At 50.8% G+C, this 18,135-nt stretch overlaps 8 protein-coding genes across 8 annotated transcripts; 4 read left to right on the top strand and 4 right to left on the bottom strand.

The window, feature by feature from the left end:
* Positions 1-185: 185 nt before the first annotated feature.
* JCM6883_000823 (SCA7 domain-containing protein) lies at positions 186-1,893 on the top strand (the record flags this gene model as incomplete). Its single annotated transcript, XM_076629831.1, has 4 exons — positions 186-276; positions 349-525; positions 609-662; positions 758-1,893. 4 exons carry the CDS (start codon positions 186-188, stop codon positions 1,891-1,893), a joined length of 1,458 nt encoding a protein of 485 aa, XP_076489996.1.
* A 687-nt stretch (positions 1,894-2,580) lies between these two features.
* Positions 2,581-4,040, bottom strand: JCM6883_000822 (uncharacterized protein; the record flags this gene model as incomplete). The annotated part of the gene is made up of 5 exons (XM_076629830.1): positions 2,581-2,773; positions 2,835-2,956; positions 3,051-3,176; positions 3,259-3,918; positions 4,032-4,040. The coding sequence occupies 5 exons, from the start codon at positions 4,038-4,040 to the stop codon at positions 2,581-2,583; spliced, it is 1,110 nt and encodes a 369-aa protein (XP_076489995.1).
* Positions 4,041-4,603: 563 nt separating this feature from the next.
* JCM6883_000821 (uncharacterized protein) lies at positions 4,604-6,875 on the bottom strand (the record flags this gene model as incomplete). Its single annotated transcript, XM_076629829.1, has 7 exons — positions 4,604-5,322; positions 5,390-5,525; positions 5,583-6,002; positions 6,073-6,231; positions 6,290-6,460; positions 6,539-6,729; positions 6,812-6,875. The coding sequence occupies 7 exons, from the start codon at positions 6,873-6,875 to the stop codon at positions 4,604-4,606; spliced, it is 1,860 nt and encodes a 619-aa protein (XP_076489994.1).
* A 2,065-nt stretch (positions 6,876-8,940) lies between these two features.
* On the top strand, positions 8,941-9,372 carry JCM6883_000820 (uncharacterized protein; the record flags this gene model as incomplete). The annotated part of the gene is made up of 2 exons (XM_076629828.1): positions 8,941-8,986; positions 9,050-9,372. The coding sequence occupies 2 exons, from the start codon at positions 8,941-8,943 to the stop codon at positions 9,370-9,372; spliced, it is 369 nt and encodes a 122-aa protein (XP_076489993.1).
* Positions 9,373-10,958: 1,586 nt separating this feature from the next.
* Positions 10,959-11,743, top strand: RIM1 (Rim1p; the record flags this gene model as incomplete). The annotated part of the gene is made up of 5 exons (XM_076629827.1): positions 10,959-11,003; positions 11,108-11,267; positions 11,335-11,419; positions 11,503-11,594; positions 11,670-11,743. 5 exons carry the CDS (start codon positions 10,959-10,961, stop codon positions 11,741-11,743), a joined length of 456 nt encoding a protein of 151 aa, XP_076489992.1.
* A 435-nt stretch (positions 11,744-12,178) lies between these two features.
* Positions 12,179-15,365, top strand: JCM6883_000818 (uncharacterized protein; the record flags this gene model as incomplete). Its single annotated transcript, XM_076629826.1, has 15 exons — positions 12,179-12,227; positions 12,304-12,836; positions 12,925-12,988; positions 13,064-13,363; positions 13,431-13,487; positions 13,569-13,929; positions 14,005-14,197; positions 14,267-14,338; positions 14,405-14,615; positions 14,680-14,715; positions 14,777-14,796; positions 14,877-15,062; positions 15,128-15,154; positions 15,216-15,274; positions 15,338-15,365. 15 exons carry the CDS (start codon positions 12,179-12,181, stop codon positions 15,363-15,365), a joined length of 2,196 nt encoding a protein of 731 aa, XP_076489991.1.
* A 387-nt stretch (positions 15,366-15,752) lies between these two features.
* JCM6883_000817 (uncharacterized protein) lies at positions 15,753-16,765 on the bottom strand (the record flags this gene model as incomplete). The annotated part of the gene is made up of 7 exons (XM_076629825.1): positions 15,753-15,910; positions 15,973-16,103; positions 16,160-16,196; positions 16,266-16,355; positions 16,442-16,494; positions 16,559-16,612; positions 16,749-16,765. 7 exons carry the CDS (start codon positions 16,763-16,765, stop codon positions 15,753-15,755), a joined length of 540 nt encoding a protein of 179 aa, XP_076489990.1.
* A 53-nt stretch (positions 16,766-16,818) lies between these two features.
* JCM6883_000816 (uncharacterized protein) lies at positions 16,819-17,894 on the bottom strand (the record flags this gene model as incomplete). Its single annotated transcript, XM_076629824.1, has 6 exons — positions 16,819-16,937; positions 17,200-17,255; positions 17,322-17,354; positions 17,432-17,489; positions 17,579-17,662; positions 17,729-17,894. 6 exons carry the CDS (start codon positions 17,892-17,894, stop codon positions 16,819-16,821), a joined length of 516 nt encoding a protein of 171 aa, XP_076489989.1.
* Between the last annotated feature and the right edge of the window lie 241 nt (positions 17,895-18,135).

The raw sequence follows: 18,135 nt of genomic DNA, 5'->3' as shown, positions 1-18,135 counted from the left end.
GGGGTCGAAAGAAAAACGCCGAAGGGATGCGGTCGACGGAATCGGTGGGATGAGAGGCTCCTCGTAGGATCTCCTTCTGTATCGAGTAGCAAGTCGGGGTGAAGCGAAGGGAAGAGGAATAAGCCCGAGACTCGTGCCATGTTCTCATCATTTCACCATTCACTCGCTCAACTCTTACCGCTTCGATGAAGCTGAAGCCTTCACCAGATCAGTCAGTACCGAGTAGTACGGGTGGAACGGATGGCTGGGAATCACTCGCTGCTCAACTGAAATCGCGTCAGTTTCTTCTCTCGCTCACTCTCCTCTCTGCCGGTCGAGTGAGCTGATCGCTGCAGACGAACTTGACAGCTGAAACCGCCGAGACAGAGCTCGCGCAAACAGAAGAGAACGGGTCGGAATCGCCTCAGTTGGATAACGATCGAAACCTTTCGACTCTTCAGCTCACAGATAGCGCGTTGGACAACGTGACGACTTGTATGGACTGTGGGAAACCTGTATTGCAAGCGAGTTTGGAGGAACATCAAGGTGAGTTTACTTCCCTCGCTCGCTCTCTGCTTTCTTCCCTCCTTTGGCTGATCCCTTCTCGCTCGTCCTGTATAATCGGCTAGCTATCTGCCCTAATTCGACGAACACTCAGAATCTCAAGAGGAAACTATCCCAAGGTGAGAGTCTTTCCCCAAAATGCTCGGTTATCGAGAAAGAAAAAACTGATTTCACGTTTTCTTGTCTCCTATTTCGCGCGCGAACGCTCTCTCAGACTCTTCTACTCCTCAACCAGCTCCCAAGAAATCTAAAATCACCTTGCATTTCAACCCTTCCGTTTCCCCCTCCTCTACCGATCCATCTAATCCCATTCCTCCTGCTGCTTCTTCCTCTTCCATTCCGGGCATTTCCACTCCTCTCTCCCTCTCCACTTCCACGACCTCGACCAGCTCCTCTCTTCCCCCTCCCCTCAACTCCAACCCCTCTGCTGCAGCGGGACCTTCCGCCGCCGGCATCGATAAACGCAACAAACGTTCGGTCGATCCAGACCGTCAATGCGGCGTCATCAACGAACGTGGACTCCCCTGTCAACGTTCCCTGACGTGTAAAACTCACAACATGACGGCGAAGAGGGCGGTACCGCATAGGAGTCAACCGTTCGATAGTTTATTGTTGGAGTGGCAGAAGGCGAGTCGATTGGGGAAAGAGAGGGAGGCTTTAACGAAGAACCTCAGGGACGGGAGTGGGGGAGCGGGACAGGTCATGCTGGGAATGGGAATGGGAATGGGAATGGGAATGGGAATGGGAGGAGAGGAACAGACAGGCAAGGAGAAGAAGAAGAAGAAGAATTCGTTGGGAGGTTCAACAACGTCGACGGGGTTCTTAGAAGTTCCTCCGACAATGGGGACGGAACAGAACCATCAATCGACTTCTTCAGTGTCGCCACTTCAACCAAATTCAAGTTTATTACTCGCTCCGAATTCGTCTCAAACCGCTTTGAACGGGAATGGATCAACGACGACTTCGATTTCAACGAAGAAATCGAAAAAACCCTCTCAATCCCCCAACTCACTCTCCTCCCAACCACTTTACTACGTCGGCGAAACCCCTTCCGGTTCAACAGGAGAAGGTGATCTAGGAGAGGAGGAAGAAGAATCCGATTACTTGTCCTCTTCCGACGAACTCGAATCCGTCCTTGTTTCTCTACAAAGACTCACGAAACCTCTCAAAACAGGAGGATCACCACTCGTGATGAAGAATGGGGGAGGTAGTGGAATTAGTTCGGCGAGTTGGTGGAATGGGCGGAATAGGAAATTGATGAGATTGAAAGGATTGGGAGTCGAAACGGTCTTTGGTGGAGGTGGGGCGACGAGCGGGGTTCCTCCAGGAGGCGCTACGGGGAAGAGATAGGAGCGATTTTTGAGGGCGGAGAAGGAGAGCAGGCCAGCTCGAGAGAGTCGGTACAGTACTCACGATTCTGAGTTTTCTTTTGCAGTTTTTAGTTTGTCCTTGTTGTTGTATCATTCACTCTCTACCTCTCTAAACCCTCTAGTTGTAAACTAGTTCTACTCCTACACCCGACCTGCGACCTGCAAGAGAGAGAGAGAGAGAGACTCTCCTCGTCGTAGAAGTAGAAGTAGATGAACCGGAATTGAAGTCCCTGAAAACGAGGCATTTCTGGTGAAACACGACTTCTCCCGTCTAGTGCTGGTCGTTCTGTATTACATGAGTTGAAGTTTGATAGAGGAGGGCGGCATGGCGCGAGAGTAGATTAGCGGAATCAACCTTGCTTTGACTTCTCTCGCTCCGACGTGCAAGATCCTCACATTACTTGCCCTCGAGTCACGATGAAGGACAGAGAGACAACGGTGCACATTGACAGAAGGAGACAATTGATTAGAGCGGGAATGTAATACAACGACAGACGGGAGTGACAATCAGAAAAAGGTTGCGAGATGAGTTCAAAGTCAACAGGAGGAGAGTACGGAGGCAAACAGACCAGGTAGTGTAGAAGAGAAGGATTCAAATGAAACGAACGCAGTCGAAGACGGAAAAGAAGAGTCAAGCTGTTGGATTTTTCTGAGTCAAGCGAAAGTTTCACACGGCGATTCCAGGCCAATGGTTCTTCGTGCGAGCTCCTTTGCGTCCGGCGAACAGGGTTTGAAGCCAGGATTGGTAATTGTCCCCGGCACCTCGAGGAGTACCGATGGCGGCATCGAGATTGACCAGGTCGTAGGCAACGTCGTAATCAACTTCTCCCGCTTCGAGTTCGTCGATCGTAGGAGAGCGTCTATCGCAAGACCAGTGTCAAGCTCAGTCGTAAATAGCACGATGTGAGGGTAAGCACTTACTCGTCTCCATTCGCCTTGAGGGTTTGACACAGTTCCGCGAATTTGATCATATCCTCCATTGGAATGAACATAACATCATCACGAACTCCCGGTGCGAGTTCCTTGAGAGCAGGTCTCGATTCCTGCCTGTGAAGTTCACCGCATTGGAGTGAGCCTCCATCTGCTCGCGAAAGATTTTCAGCATGACGAGCCTTCGCTACGTTCGATGAGACTCACCGAGAAATCTTCTCCTCCGTCTGCGAAGAAACTACGATCAATCGCATAAACATTGATCGAACTTTTCAATTTGGCCTTGTCGGATTCGTTCGTGCAACAGACGTATTCGAGGAGGGAACGCATTTTCTGTCGTTCGAACGAAGATACAACCGGTCAGATACAGTCACGAAACTGATTCGCGAAGGGATCGAAGAGAGAAAAAACTAACGGTAACTTCATCGAACGAATTGTTCACCGTGTTCGCAGAAGGCTTCTCCTGTTTTCCCGCCTTTGATCCTGAAGGGTTGACCTTGTAGCGTTTGAATCCAACAAGGTGGGCGATGGTCGATGGTTGAAGGAGATTGTAGCCTTCGGGGGGGCGGTGAACGAAATCAAGCCATTTCGGCGAACGGAGCGCGAAGAATAAGGTTTTGCATTGACTGGATACTCCTCGAGTGAGATACGTCTTGTTCTTTTTGAAGTGAATCTCAGACCAGGGTGCCCCGAACAACTCCTTCGAAGCTGAAATGGCGGCTTTCGTGATCGAATCTCCTCCGATCTTGAGCGTCGAGAAGAACGAAGTTTGCATGGGCACTCCGAGGTCGGGATGATCAATGACCCATTGATGCTCGTTCGGTGATTCTTGTTTGAAGTAAGCTTCAATTGCGGCCGAGGAAAGACTGAAGGAAGCGAGGTGAGCATGATTGCGGAGAAGCTTCAGAACGGCGGGAGTTCGAACGTACACTTGGGAAGTAGAGAAGTGGGCTTGCGATCTCACGAGGAAGGACAAGAATGCACCTCCAGGCGATTCAGCGGGATCGATTCTTTCGCCTGCCTTGATCCTCGCGATATGAAGTTTATCCGTCGACTTGGCTCCTTGCCTGGATGACTAGAGTGATCGTTACGATAGAACGTCTGGTCAGCTATGCATCTAGTCGCTGCCAACGCGGGTTCTGCCGGAGAAGAGTCGAGGCGAAGAGAGTTGAACGAGATGTAACTCACTGACGCCATGCTCCTACGATCTGGTCAGATTTTGTGTGTGTACTCGCAGTTGAGTGGTCGTAGTCTGGAGCTGTGATCGTGGTGAAGAGAAGAGAGGGAGAGAGACGCGTTCTGGACGCGTCATCTTCTCCCTCGTCTAATTTTCCTCATCATTTGATCAAAGTGCACCCTGTGTGGACTGCACAGTTAGAGTCAGAGACCATGGCCTACTCGTTCACTGCCGAAGAGATAAATAAACAATAATACAAAAAATCCTCATCCCTCGCTCGTTATAGCCCCGCTACTGGTACGAGCTGAGCTTCATGACATGCTCGAAGAAATCGAGTAGCGTCAACAACGAGTTCGAACTGAGGAGAGACCGACGAATTTTCGCGCAAGATTCGTTTTGAGCTCACGATAACGACTTCCGAGCAGACACTCGCTCGCAACGCTGTTGAAGGGAAGCAGATCACCGATGGTCTCTCAAATGATGCCGGATGTCACGGCATCAGGCAGGGGAGACTCACAATCGACTAGATTCCGAGAGAAAACAACTAGGAAAACCAGATCCTTCCTCTCGACTCGGACTTCGTTTACCCTGCTTTCGCCTTTCCCTTTCCCTTCTCCTTCTCCTTCTCCTTCTCCTTCTTCGTCTTCTCCTTCTTCTTGATCAACTCGCTTTCGTACTCGACCGCCTTCTCGACCAGTTCACGCCACTCTTTCTCAACTTGCTCCCCAAAAACGTTTCTGACTTCCGACGATGACTTCCTCTTGATCGTTTCGTGGCCGCGATAGTTCGTTTCGTGTTCGCGGCAGTTGTCGATGTATTCTTCGAGTTTCTCGTCATCGATCACCGTTCCTCCTCCTTCTTGTTCGTCTCGACGGATCTTCCTCACTTCGATCAAAACATCCCCCATCAAAGTGGTACGTTCGATATCCCCTAAACACTTCGTTTCCTTCTCGTCAGAGGCTTGTACCGATTCGATATAACGTAGACGTTCCGAAACGAAGGCGAATCTGGGATGTGTGAACTCCGATGCTCCGGGTACTTTGAGAAGATTGTCGGTGAGATAAGTGAGACCCGCCGAACCATGGACGACACGCGCGTTGATACGACTCGCCGCCGGACCGATATCGATCATTCGAACGCAACTTCCGTTTTGCAACTTGAGCGTTTTGCCGGCGAGAATCTTCTTGAATGAAAGGTCGTCGAAAGAAACTGCCAACTCGTCGTTGTAGTCGAGGGCGGCAGCGACGTGTTTGATATCACAATGACTAGTCGAAAAAGTAACGAAATCGACGTCCTCCGAATCTGTCGAGAATGCGAAGACGACGAGTTCAGCCAATGATAGGCGTGACGACTGGCGGGAAACACTCACATTCGTCTGAAGCTTCTTTGATGAGTTCCCCGAATAATTCTACATCGCCGGTACTCATGATTTGTTTCTTGACTCCTCCGGAACTGTACTTCGAAAGCTTGTGGCCGTCGAGAAAATCCTCTTGAACAACGTAACGCTGTTATCCTCGTCTCCGTTAGTGCTAGATCGCCGAACGTGGTCAAGGGAAACTCACAACTTCTTCGGAACCTTCTCCGGCGCAAACGGTATTGATATCCTCGAGCCAATCGTCTCTACCTTTTCCAGCTCCAACTACTACTCCTTCGATATCCAAACTGACTCTCCTCGTTTCACCTTCCAGGAAAGAGACGAAGGGGGGGTAGGTTTTCGACAGCGTGTCGAGGATGGCATTGACTTCATCACGGTGGGAGAGTAGAGTGGGAAGGATGGGGACCTCGGGAGCTCCGTACTTCTTCTCAATGTCGACTCCTCCTTCGATCAAGATCTGATTGATAGACGATTGTAGTCGACGTACGGAACGAGCACTGGAAGTCGAATAAGTTGAATCGGCGAGGATCTTCCAGTCGTCCATTACGAGCACCTCATCGAGATCAATCCATTCATAGAGCGATTCCAGAGTGATGTGACGTAAACCCTGCGCATTCATATCGACTCAGGGCTAAGAACGACAGATGAGGAAGTAGTCGAGAGAACAAGGTACTCACTTCGATGGAAATTTCTCCAAACAACCTAACGTAGGGCTTGAGTACAGCATGCACGCTCCGAGGAGTGAGAAGCTTCAGAAGAGCGATACCCCGAGAGGGGGAATCTTCTTCTTTCGGGTAGGCGAGGAAACAAAGCAAACGCGCTTCGTTCGGATTGATCTGGGAAGGAGATCACGATTAGTTCTTGTGTCTCTACCGATGGAGGGAACTGCCTTACCACACCGTTGATGAGGAGCTCATAGCCGTACAGTTGCAGATATTGTTGAGCATGATTTCGGAGGTAATCGTCGCGAAGCGAGATGAGAGGAGCGGGGCACTCTGCGAAGTAGAGTGCACCAAGACCGACTACGAGTTTACGCGATCGCCTCCTCGTGACTGCAGCGGAACTCTGGTGAGGGAGAAGGAGGGAGGCGGAAGAACCTTTAGCCCGACTCCGACAAGGAAAAACAAAATGAGAAAAACGCACCGTTCGAAGCCAGGCTTCGAACCCAGGAATCGGCGCCGCTAACTTTTCCACCTCTTCTCGGTCCCAGGTCCTCGTCACCTCGACCGCTTCCAGTTGTTGGTACAAGGGATGTTCCTTTAGAACTTTGAGCCTGTATTGTTCGAATTGCGCTTCGAGGGTGGGAGGTTGATTTGACGTAGCCTGTACACGTTCTACGCACACCCCAAGATCTCATAGCGTGTCAGATGAGCACGGTACGCAAGAAGAGTTCGAGGAGAAGACCACTGAACTCACGTCGTTTAGGAGCGGTTTGTGGAACATCGCGAGGAGGTGAAGGGGGAGGCCGTGAGCCAGACATCGCTTGTAGAGGTGCGATACCGTTAGTGAGCGAAGGTAAGGAGGAAGAGAACGAGAGGAGTGCCTCGACAAGTTTCGCTCTCGTTCCATCCGCTCTCTTGCGCTCAGTAGGTCCGATGACTTGTACAGCTTACACACGAGAGGGGTCCGAGATCGGTCCAGCTAGCTTGCGTAGAATGGAAGGCAAAATTTGGCGTCCAAATGCTGCCTTTTGCTTTCCCACTCTCGCTTGCTCTCTCTCTCTCTCCTCTCTATCTCTGCATATCGCTCTCTACTCGCGTACGCCCCTCTCCCCCTCTGGTACTTCTCCTCCAGAGAGGAGAAGCGGGATTTGGCGCACGTATTTCGACAATCCGTTGCGAGACACTGTTTTCTCTCTCTCGACGAAGTCTGGCATCGGTTCCCGAGGTCATCTACTTCGCTATCACCTTAATCCTCTACTCTGACGATGTATAAAACGTGACTTCAGCGCTTCAGCCGTAGTCTTCTTCTGTTCTGTGCGAAGGGATTGTGCGCTCGGAGCACTGCAGATCGCATTCTCCCCCGCGTCACTGTAGCGCGCCAAATTCCGGAGATTGTCGACGTTTGAGCTAGATCGTCTACAAGGTGCGGTCGCCTATCGAAGAACAACGAGGATGACAAGATCGAAAGGACTGAGGAATCCGAAAGGTATCTTTCGCATCAAGACCAGCGAGTTAGCTCTGTGTTTCCCCGCAGGCACAATATCGAATTACTGGAGACGAAGAACAGACCAATTCCGAGGCAATGATGACAATCCGAGATCTGGCTCGAGCTCTTCTGTCGAGCGATATGAGCTATTTTCACCACCGTCACGTTGCTTGAAGGAACGGAGGAGCCACACCACGGTGAGAGGATCGAGCGACGAAGGGAAGAGCTTGCGGCGCTGTCAAGGCTGCGATCTATAGTTTGGTCAGAATGGCTCGAGCTCTTTCGCGAAGAACGAGGGTATTCTTGGGACTCGCAGGAACCGAGACATCAATCGGCGAGACTCTCTTCCAGTCCGGTTCGACTCCTATAGGGGAGTCAAAGTAAGGTGAATGACAAGGTTCTTCTCGAAAGGATTCTCAATCGCACGAGAGCAAATGAGACTCACCTGTAACATCCGGATGTCGCGCCCATCCCTTGAACAAGCCGACAAGGAGAATGTACAACAGGCGGAGGAGGAAGAGGCAGAATAGGAAGTTGTGCCCGAGAAGAAAAAGAGGCGAAGCCGAGAGTGGAAAAGGGGAAAAGGAGGACCAAAAGTGAATCGACGGCGGGGTCGCTTTGAACGGCGTGAGAGCAGAGGGCAAAGTGTAGCGAATGATAGAGTAGCCGCAGAGCAAGGAAAGGGCACTGATCCGATACGACAAAGAGCGGGAGCATACGACGCCGAACCCGAGAGATCGCAGGAGTCATACCGAGCGAAGAGGAGGGTCACATGATGGGGATTGAGGACCCTTTTAGTCCAGTTACTCTTCTAGCACAGTTCTGGTGCTAGAACGAAGGGTAGGGAAGCTGATTTGGGAGTTTGTTAACGGAAAATCGGAAAAACTGAGGGGGACGGATGGAGGCTGGGTAGCTGGTTGGGTAGTCATTTCAGTAGGCGTCTGATAGTCGGATGATGAGAGCAGACGAAAAGTCGACGGTGAAGGAGTTGAGAGCTCGGGAAGTAGCGATCACAGTGAAATTTTGAATGAAACTCTCTTTCCTCCTTTTCACACCTCCTCTTCCAGCATGATTTCAGCTCTCCTCAGTGCGACTACCGCCTGCGGCTCGTTTCGGCTGCCCCGTACTCTCTCCTAGATGAAATTGCGCGCGACTCCCATCCCATTCTTTCGACTTCATTCGACTTCTTCTCTTCGATCCCCGCTGTGTCGATGGCGACCTCGAACGAACCCGTTACTACTCAAAAGGCGGCTGCGAAGGTAGAGGAGGAACAGCGCAAGCGGGAACCAGTCGAAGCGCAACTCAAACAGTTGGAGGAATCGAGAAAGAACGATCAACAAGGCGATGGACGACTCAAGCAACAATGAGAGTCTGCCGAGAAGGACAAGAGGGAATTGATGCAAGTCATTGAGAAGGAACAGCGTGATCGTCAGAGTGTCGAAGGTGAGTTTCCCCTCTCCCGCTCCGCTTGAGCTTGTACTGACTGCCAATGTCGAGTTCTTACAGAGACCCTCACCTCCCTACGAACGCTTCACTCGAGTCTACAACGTTCCCATTCCGAACTGGAAGCCAACCTCGCTTCGACGACTTCGACCTCGCGCACCTCTCTCTTACGACTCCAGACTCTTCAGAGCACCGTCAGTTCCCTCGAAGCCGACAACACTTTCCTCAAAGCCGAACTCGAACGAGGTCGAGCAGAATGGTCGAGTTATCGAAGGGAAAAGCACGCCGAAATCGCTCAACTTCAATCCGACTTGAGGCGAAAACGATCGAGGAGAAGGACTAGAGGACTAGTCTCGAGAATCTCGACAAGGTACACGAACAGTTGAAGGACAAACCCAACGGACGGGATTGGCAAAAGTTCGGGAAGAATTGGTTACGCATGACGAATGAGGGAAACTTTGCGACCAAGATATGTTACGTTGGTCGAGTTGATGGAGAAACGGGAGGAGGAGGATAAGCAGAAACACAGACTCAAGGGAGCAAGTTCAAGGTTACGAATCAGCTCGTACTTTGAGCGAGGGCTGCAGGAGAATGGGAAGCCGAAGAAGCTGTCAGGCCGGAAGGAGGTTTCCACGAGTCGGTCGGGGGAGAACAGGAGTCCGAGACGAGTAGGGATATCAGGGAGGATGAGGACGGAGACTGAGACGGAAACGAATCGAAGGACCGCGGCGGAAGATGGTGAAGAGGGAATGGTCGGTTTCGAGGAGAGTCAACTGGAGAAGATTGACAGCAAGGTGAGTCTCGTCCTCGCTCCCTCTGCCTTATTGTCATGATCAGTCAGCTAATATGAGCTCGTCGTGTCGTTTCTCAGGAGTTCCTTCGACCGATCGTCACACCTTTCGAACTCGAACTCGCGCTCACTTCGAAAGCTTGGACTGGATAATACATTCTCGACTTTGGCGAACTACTCTCGTCGTCTACTTTCGGTCAAGATCAAGGTCGAATTGCGGACGGAGAACCGAACGAGAACCAAGATGGCGAGAATGGGGCTGACGAGGAGGGCGATGAAGCAGCTCCCGTGTATTTGGCGACGACTGGAAAGTATCGTCATCCGAAGAAGTACTACCAGAACGGTGTCAAAGGTAAGCTCTCCCAATCTTCTCGCCGCACCGAGATGAAAGCTGACCAGAGACGTTGTTCATAGTTTTCTTCGCATCTAATATCATTTTATTCTAGCTAGCTTGTTTCGTTACTCCTGCCTATAGCTCGTTCAACTGTATTGTATCTCGGCGGGTATATCTTCGCAGCTCTGGTCGTCTCGATGGATGAGTCGCTCTCAGTCAAGCTCGAGCGAATCCATTCAAGCGGGAGCCGTTAGTCTCGCTCACATTCAGTCTCTCTAGCTCTGGTCTTCCTTTGGCTACTGGATAGGCTGTGTGTGGAGTGAGTGAGACTCGTCCCCGAGGCTCGCTGCAATTACAGTTTGTCGGAATGTTCCCGAGTACGACTCAAGCACTGCCCTGGAATTCGAACGCACTAGTTGTAGCCAGCTCTTCGCAGTTTCTGATGACCTTAGCACGAGCTACTCAGGCCTTATTAGGTAGAACAAGGAGAAAGAGAGAGGAGCGAGTGAAAATTTCGAGGGGAAATTGAAAAAATAAGCGAAGGAACGCTGAGCAACTTCAGAGAGTGGCAACTTCAGAGAGAATAGGGAGATCGTGTAAGGTGCCAGAGATTGAAAGAAGAACTCTCCCCTTCTGTTTCATCTTGTTTCCACTCGTCGCCGGTTCCCTTCTTCTCTCGCATTCAAACTCCTCTTCGCGTCCTGTTTACCTTTGTTCTACGTGAGTTTACCTTTGTCTATACGCTCAAACTCTGCTCCCATTCACGAATCGCTAACCTGTTTCCCATCTCCCGACGCGTCCATCTCTTCCCTCTTCTCTCTTCTCCACACACCAGCCCTTTACTCAACATGTTGACTTCCACTCTCCTCCCCTCTGTCCGTCTCGCCACCCGCGTAAATCCCTCCCTCCTTCTTCTCTGCACGCTCCCACCTCCAATCTCTCGCTGACTTTCCTCATTCGTCTCACTCTCCCTCCCTCGCCACCTCTCTCTCTCTAGGCATTCTCGACCTCGCGAGTCTCTGCTCGAGACGTAGCAAAGATGACGTTGATTGGACGATTAGGGGTGATCGAGGAACGAGAGAACGCAAAGACTGGGAAACCTTATTTGATGTACAAGATTGCGACGACTGATAAAGGGAGGGCACCTGTCGAAGGAGGTAAGCACTCTCACTTTCTTAGGTGAGATTGAGGGAAAGAGGAGCTGATAAGGGAAGAGTGAATTAGAGGAATATAAACAACCTCCTACTTCGTGGCATACGATTTTCGCCCATGGTGCCGCGATTGAACGTTTACAAATGATTGAGAAAGGGTAAGAACGAACTCCGAATCACTCAGGTCCTTCGAGGTATGAAATTGACTAGAGTATTTTTTTGTTCGTTTTCGTTTTTACAGATCGCTCGTTTTCGCCGAAGCTTCGTTCTCGGTCGCGTCGAACAAGGATGAAGCGACTGGAGTTTACACCAACACGATCAGTGCTACTCATGGTCAGTTGGATCTCTCTTTCTGATTGCCTGCGCGAGGAGGATGTGCTGATGAGAATCGAGATTCTTGACACGCAGAACGCCTGACGGTCCTCAAACGACCCCAACGCTCGACTGAGGAATCCGCTGAATCTACCAGTGAACAACAATAAGCGGCCCGGCAAAGAATATGAAACTGCCTCCCTGAACTCTTCTGCTGCCTACTCTTTCGATTTTCATTACCTTTACTCCCCTCTTTTAACCTCACTACGAACCGTAGCTTCCCTTCTCGACCCCCTCTTATTCTACGTACCAAGTCTGTGATCACTGGTTCTTTTCCTCCTGTGTAGTTTTTCAGTTTGTTCGTTTTCGTTTTCAAATTTAGTTTACTTCGTTTTGGAATCGTCAAACCCCACTCCTCTCCGCTCTCACTCCCTCTTTCCCTAGTGTTTTCGCGCTGTCGAGTAGTCTATAGAGAGTTGCCCTCGCGAGAAGAACGTGTTCGAGTCGACCCCTAACTGAACGGGGCGCCTCTTTCCTCTTCTTCCTCTCTTCCTTCACTCTCTCACTGCCTCATCGAACGCGCGCGGTCCCAAAGGCGCAGGTGAATGTTCACTACCTTCTCTCAAGGATCCGACGACCCTTCAAACTGGAACGGTACGTCCCTCTCTCCTCTCTTTCTCTTCATCTCTCTTCCCCTTCGACGCTGAACTCGTACCGTATGATGGAGTAGATCAACCGAATTATAGACCGGGAAGGTTTCACGCACACGTACTCGCTTCCTCTGCTTCCCCTTCTCCGGTTCCTTCGACTTCATCAACAGGAGGAGAACTCTCGAGTGTAGGGCCGGGCAAGAGTCCGACGAAGCGGGAGAGACTGAAGAACGTAGGAGGGGGAGCTAAACGATTCTTCCAACGACAACGACAGAAAAGGGGGCAGCAGGATCAGATAGACGAAGGAGGAGGGAGAGAACGGACGAGGGAGAGGGAAAGATTGTTGGATGATTCTTTCAACGTCCCTAGGCCCTCTTTGAACGCTGCTAGTACAGCCGGTGGGAGATTATTCATCGATGGACCGCTACCGAGAAGAACGCAACCGAAACGTTCAATTCCGGAAGAAGAAGAGAACGAGGAGGAGGAAGGGGATGATGATGAGGAGGACGAGATCAATTGGGTTTTATTGAGACCGGGTAAGAAGAGGGTAAAGAGATGGATGAAGAGTTGGTGGAAACGTTGGGCTTTACTAGTCATGTTGCCTTGTTGTATCGTGAGTTTTTGAGGTTTCTTTCTCTCGAATTCTCGAAAGACTCGTGAGCGAAAGCGCTGATGCAGTTGAGATGGGACGAGGGACACAGGTTTGGGCTTGGTGTAGTATCCCGTTCCCCGTTTCAGATCCTTACCAAGAAGAACCTCCATGGCGTGAGTCAGAGGGATCTCTCGAATCAGTTTCTTTCCGTGCGAAAGAGTGCTGATAGCTGTCTTGTCTGATTCCAGATATCCCTTGGCCACCTTCGACGAGTGACCCTCCTGGGACTTTCGAGGTACTGCTGAGGAAACTGCCTTGGATTGAAGACCAGCGAGTACAACCCGAAGAGAAGAAAACGGAATTCGCAGTCCTCGATTCCTCGATGAATACAACCCAGGAGGACCTCGACCTCGAACTCTTCGGATCGTCTCATCCAACGGTTCATCAAATGTGGTCACCAGAGGAGGAGAAGCCGCTCGAGGAAGTACCGACAGAGGGAGATGAAGATTTACCAGTTGATGCGAATTTCTATTTCTTCCTCATCGTCTGTGAGCTCTTTCGCTCTGTTCAGTGAACCTCTGTCGAAGTGTTCGAGCTCACCTCTGTCATTGGTAGACTATGGAGTCTATCTCGCTGTTGCGTTGGTTTTCGTCACGAAACTTTTCGATCTTTGTGCGTTTCTTTCGCTTTTCTTTCTCGTCCGTGTCTACCTCTATCGGCACTGACTACTTGGTCCCCCTCTGCGCTCCTCAGATCGCTTGAACTGGTGGCCGTCCTCACTCGGCGGAGCGTTCTGGTATTCACTCTTCTGGACCTCCAGCTTATTCCTCGGTTTCCTCCTCCACAAGTTCGATCTCGACGGGTTCGGACGACGTTCCCACCATTCCGACGGCGGCGGTCGTCACCACAAAGGAGGAGGAGGAGGAGGAGGAAGAAGAGGAGGGGATGACTCGGATCCAACGAATAATCCGGATTCGTGGGATTGGGAGAGGAAGACGACTTGGGTCTTGTTGGCGTTCGCGACGATGGCGATGCCCGCTTTGGCTTGTTTTGGGAAATTGAGGGCGGATAGGAGGAATAGTTGGAGGAGATCTTTGACCCCGGCTCAGAAAACGTGAGTCCTCTTCCTTCTCTTCCCCTCCTCCTCCCCAAGCGCGCGAATTGACGATGGAGATTCGGAGCGATTTAGGTTCCTCGAACGACAATTGACGCAAAGGATGCCGAGGTCCTATCGACGTTTCTTGTGGTTCTTGACGGCGATCGCGCTTTCGCTTTTAACGTTGATCATGGGTCAAGGGTTCGCGACGATTTATCTTTCGACGTTACCGCATTCGAATTTCGAAGGTTTGGTCTACGTTTGGACTCTCATTCTATCTATCAACGTGCGTCTTCTCCCTGATCAGCTCTTAATGAATAATGAATGATTGTTGATTCTCGTTCAAAGCGTACAGCTCCTCAACAACGTCAGTAACTGGATCTTACAGCGTAAAGTCCGATCCCAATCCCTCGTCTTCATCTTCCGAGTACGTTCCTCCCTTTCCCGTCTCCTCCTTTCGTTCGACCTTAACTCCCTTTCGCACGTCCCTCAGCTCCTCTTCCAACTGACCTACCACGTCTTCTACCGTAACCTCTTCGCTCGTCTCCGTTCCCCCGATCAAGCAGCCTACATCACGCTCTTGTCTTCGTCGTTCGTCATCTTGTGGTATCCGTTGAGCATGTCGAAAACTTTTCATCGGTTGTTGAGGTGGACGGTTGGGACGAGTATGGAGTGGCCAGAGTATTCACATAGTGTCGCTACTAGTGAGTCGATCGATCGATCGTTCAGGGAGTTGCGAGGAGATAAACTGATGAACGTCTTGCGCAGTGTTTTATCTGAGAAACCTTTCTGAAAACGTGACGAGTGAGTCTTTCCTCCTTCCCTTCTCGTGCGATCGATCTGCTCACCCTCTCGCTCGTCACAGTGGTCGCATTCCTCGGTTGGGTTCGTTTCGCACTCCTCTTCTCTATCACCTTTGCTGCTCCAAGCTCATCCTCCCTCTCGTTCTCTCTTCGTTCTAACAGGTGACGATTCTCCATTGGGGACCCAACCAACTCATCTACCCCTTCTTCTCCTTCGCCGACCCTTCCGACCCTTACACTTATCGACTCACAATCTCGGCTTCACTCGTGATTTGGATCGCGGAATTGTTCTCGAGTTGGATGGCGAGAGGGGTTTGTTGGCTCGCTTATGGGATCGATGTTACGAGCGTGAGTCTTGGACCTTCTTAGCTCCTATTGAAGACGTGAGCTGAGGATTTCAAGTGAGGTCACAGGTCGGATTGGATCAGCTTCGAACTCATGTGAGAATTGATTCTCGCTCTCTTCTTCTCGTCCTGCTGCTGAAAACGTATCGCTTTACAGCCCGATCTGGTCGTCGCTTGTATCTGCGCATCAACTCACGTTCTAATGGATATCCTTCTGTACGCTTCTCCCTCTTCCTCTTCCGAACGGTTGTCGAGACTGAACCTGTTCTTTTTCGATAGATTCCTCGTCAAGCTCAACTTTCGCTAATAGACTACATACAGTATCTAATACCCTTTCCGTATTCGTCGTTCGCTCTTTTACCCCTAATCATGCAGTGCTTTTACCCCTTCTCTACGCAATCATAGCAGCTGTCTGAACACCGCAACACTCTCGTTGTGAGTCTGACGCAAAGAGAGACTGCGGTCGATATTGAGCGCGTGCTCAATCGAGATGCTCTGATTGAAAAAGCGGAACGTTTTTGCGATCATTCGTTCGCCTTCATGCTCTGTAAGAGTCTCTCAAATACAGAAACGACGGAGTTTCCCATTCACGACAACAGAACTGAGACAGACAGGCAGAGCGTGTACTAGATAGTAGATACAGCTAAACTCGAGAACGATTCACAGAAACCGAAAGCGAATTGCGAAAATAACCTCAAACGTGATCATCCCCAACGAGCGTCTTGTCGTTCCCACGACGAGCGGAGCCGTGCTCAGTGAGGTTCTCGAGGAGATGCTCGATACGACCAAGACGAGCGTCGTAGTCAGCAGAAGGGGGAGGTTGCGCGCGGTGGTAAGCTTGTCTTTCTTCTCCTTCATCGAGCAACTCGAGTCAGTTCGAGTAACAGAAGAAAAGAATGTAGTTGAAGACTCACCTTGAACGTCGAGAGAGGTCGCTTTGCCTTTTCCAGCGACATTCGAAGGCTTGAAATCTTCGGAACGGTGTTGAGCGGGAACAGTCGAAACGTCGTCTTCAGGACCCATGACAGTTTCGAACCTCATCCATCTGAAGCGACAAGAAGGTTAGAACGGCGAGACGGGAATGATGAGGGTCTAGCTCACTTGAGGAAATGGCACAATCCAGCGGCGAGCGTCGCTCCTGTTGACGGTCGAGCCAAAAGAGTCAAAGGAGTACTCTTCGAAAGGAGATGAGCGTAAGCTGAGTTACCTAGAAGGGGACCAAGCCAGTAGATCCAGTGATAGCCCTCAAAAGTAGCCAAAGCGACGTCGGGGCCGAAAGAACGAGCAGGGTTAAGAGCTGCAAAGAACGAAACAAGAAAATCGAGACGAAAAAGATCAGCTATCGGACTCTTCCGCTTGCAACGAGATGGAGAAGGAGCTTACATCCTCCAGTGTAGTAGACTCCTACGAGTTCACCGATGAAGAGAGCGAGACCACTGAGAGGTCCAAGAAATCACTATTGAGCTCGGATAAAGCTTCGATGGAGAAGTCCTGACTTACATTCCTATAGGCGCGAGGAAGGTAGATTTGTTCTTGTGAGCAACGAGCATGAGTCTGTCGAGCGAGAAAGGGAGGAGATAAGATTAACGCTCGGTCCATTCTTCATTCACATTTGACTTTCGACTCTTCTCTCACGAGTGGTCGGAGAGGCATCATCGAATGAATAACCGAGAGAGAATGTTGTACTCACACCGTAAGTACGAGCATCGCAGTCAAAAACATTTCCAGGAACAAGCCTCGAGCGATCGACATTCCCGGAGTCAAAGTCGTACGGCAGTTGAAGGTCCTGGAAGTAGAGCGCTCAGGACCGCCGCGGCACAAATACCTGCAAGTAGCTCGGCGACGAGGACGATGGCGAAACGAAGGGGAGTGATAGCTCCTGAGAGAGATTGAGGAAATGTCAACATTGAGTTTCGACACTCTGTACTGTGAGTCTTTCGTCGTTGAAGTCGAGCTGATCAGCCACTCACCGACGAGCATCATACCCCAAGCAACTGGGACAAGGAAGAGAACACAGTTGACGTATTTTTTGGGGAGGGAGAGTCGAGTGAGTCGAGTGAAAATGGAGTAACGAAAGCAAGCCGTCAGTCTTCACTTTCTTCGAGCACCAAGGGATGACTTCGAGGAGAGAGAGAACGTACCCGCAGGATTGAGGAGCCCACCACTGACACGGAAGAAGATCCAGACGTTGAGAGCACTGGAGAATGCGAAAAGCGATGAGCACTGTCCGCAAAGGTATCTCTGTCCCTCGAGGCGAACTTACAGCGAGAAACCGAAGATGAGGGAGATGTAGAGCCTGTTCAGATCCTCGATTGTCCCGGGTCAGCGATACAGAGATTGCGCAAAACAAAGTAGAAAGAACGAGTGACTTGCAAATTCGAAGTGTTGGCAGTCGCAGCTGGGAGACCTCCTTGTCCTTCTTGCGTTCCACCTGTGTAGCATTAAACGTGTCAGTGACGGGGGCAAGTTTGCAAGATACGATCAGGGAAAGGAGGAAGAAGAAAAGAAAGGAAAACTGACCAGTTACACTCGTGCTCGGAAGTAACGCGACGTTGGTACCACCGAAAGCGAAAAAGAGGAACAAGAAGGTTCCGACGAACTCTCCTATGCTCGAGAAGTTAGTCAGCAGTTAGCTCGTCGTTCGAACTTGAAGGAGAGAAGAAAACTTACCAACGGCTGCAACGAAGTGATTTTTCCTTGCTAGAGCAGTCGAACCTTGAGCTGGATCACGTAGACGACTGTAATCGAAGCGTCGTCGAAGTCGTTCAGCCGTCGAAGCGTGACGGTGGTCGAGTCCTTCAGAGTCACGGGCGGGTTGAGAGTGAGGCGATTGCATCTTTGTTCGTGAGTCGTCGATAGGTCGTAGTCGTCAAGGAGTTGTCTCGTCTCGAGTGCTGTGAGAGAGGAAGAGTCGAAGAAAGAGGAGGAAAGGATCGAGAACTGCAAACTCAAAAAGAGGTAGTACCGCTTTTCGGAGTCTTTCCTCTCTCACCTCATCTCGACGAGAGAGCGCCGTGGTGGCCCGCTAGAAATTAGTACAGCGAAAGAGACGCACTGAAGAGGCGATCACTCCCGAA

The sequence above is a fragment of the Sporobolomyces salmoneus genome, assembly GCF_050403485.1.
Source record: "Sporobolomyces salmoneus JCM6883 DNA, S_salmoneus_JCM6883_v1_ctg7, whole genome shotgun sequence".
In the NCBI taxonomy this organism is placed as follows: domain Eukaryota; kingdom Fungi; phylum Basidiomycota; class Microbotryomycetes; order Sporidiobolales; family Sporidiobolaceae; genus Sporobolomyces; species Sporobolomyces salmoneus.
This window is presented reverse-complemented; position numbering and strand designations above follow the sequence as displayed.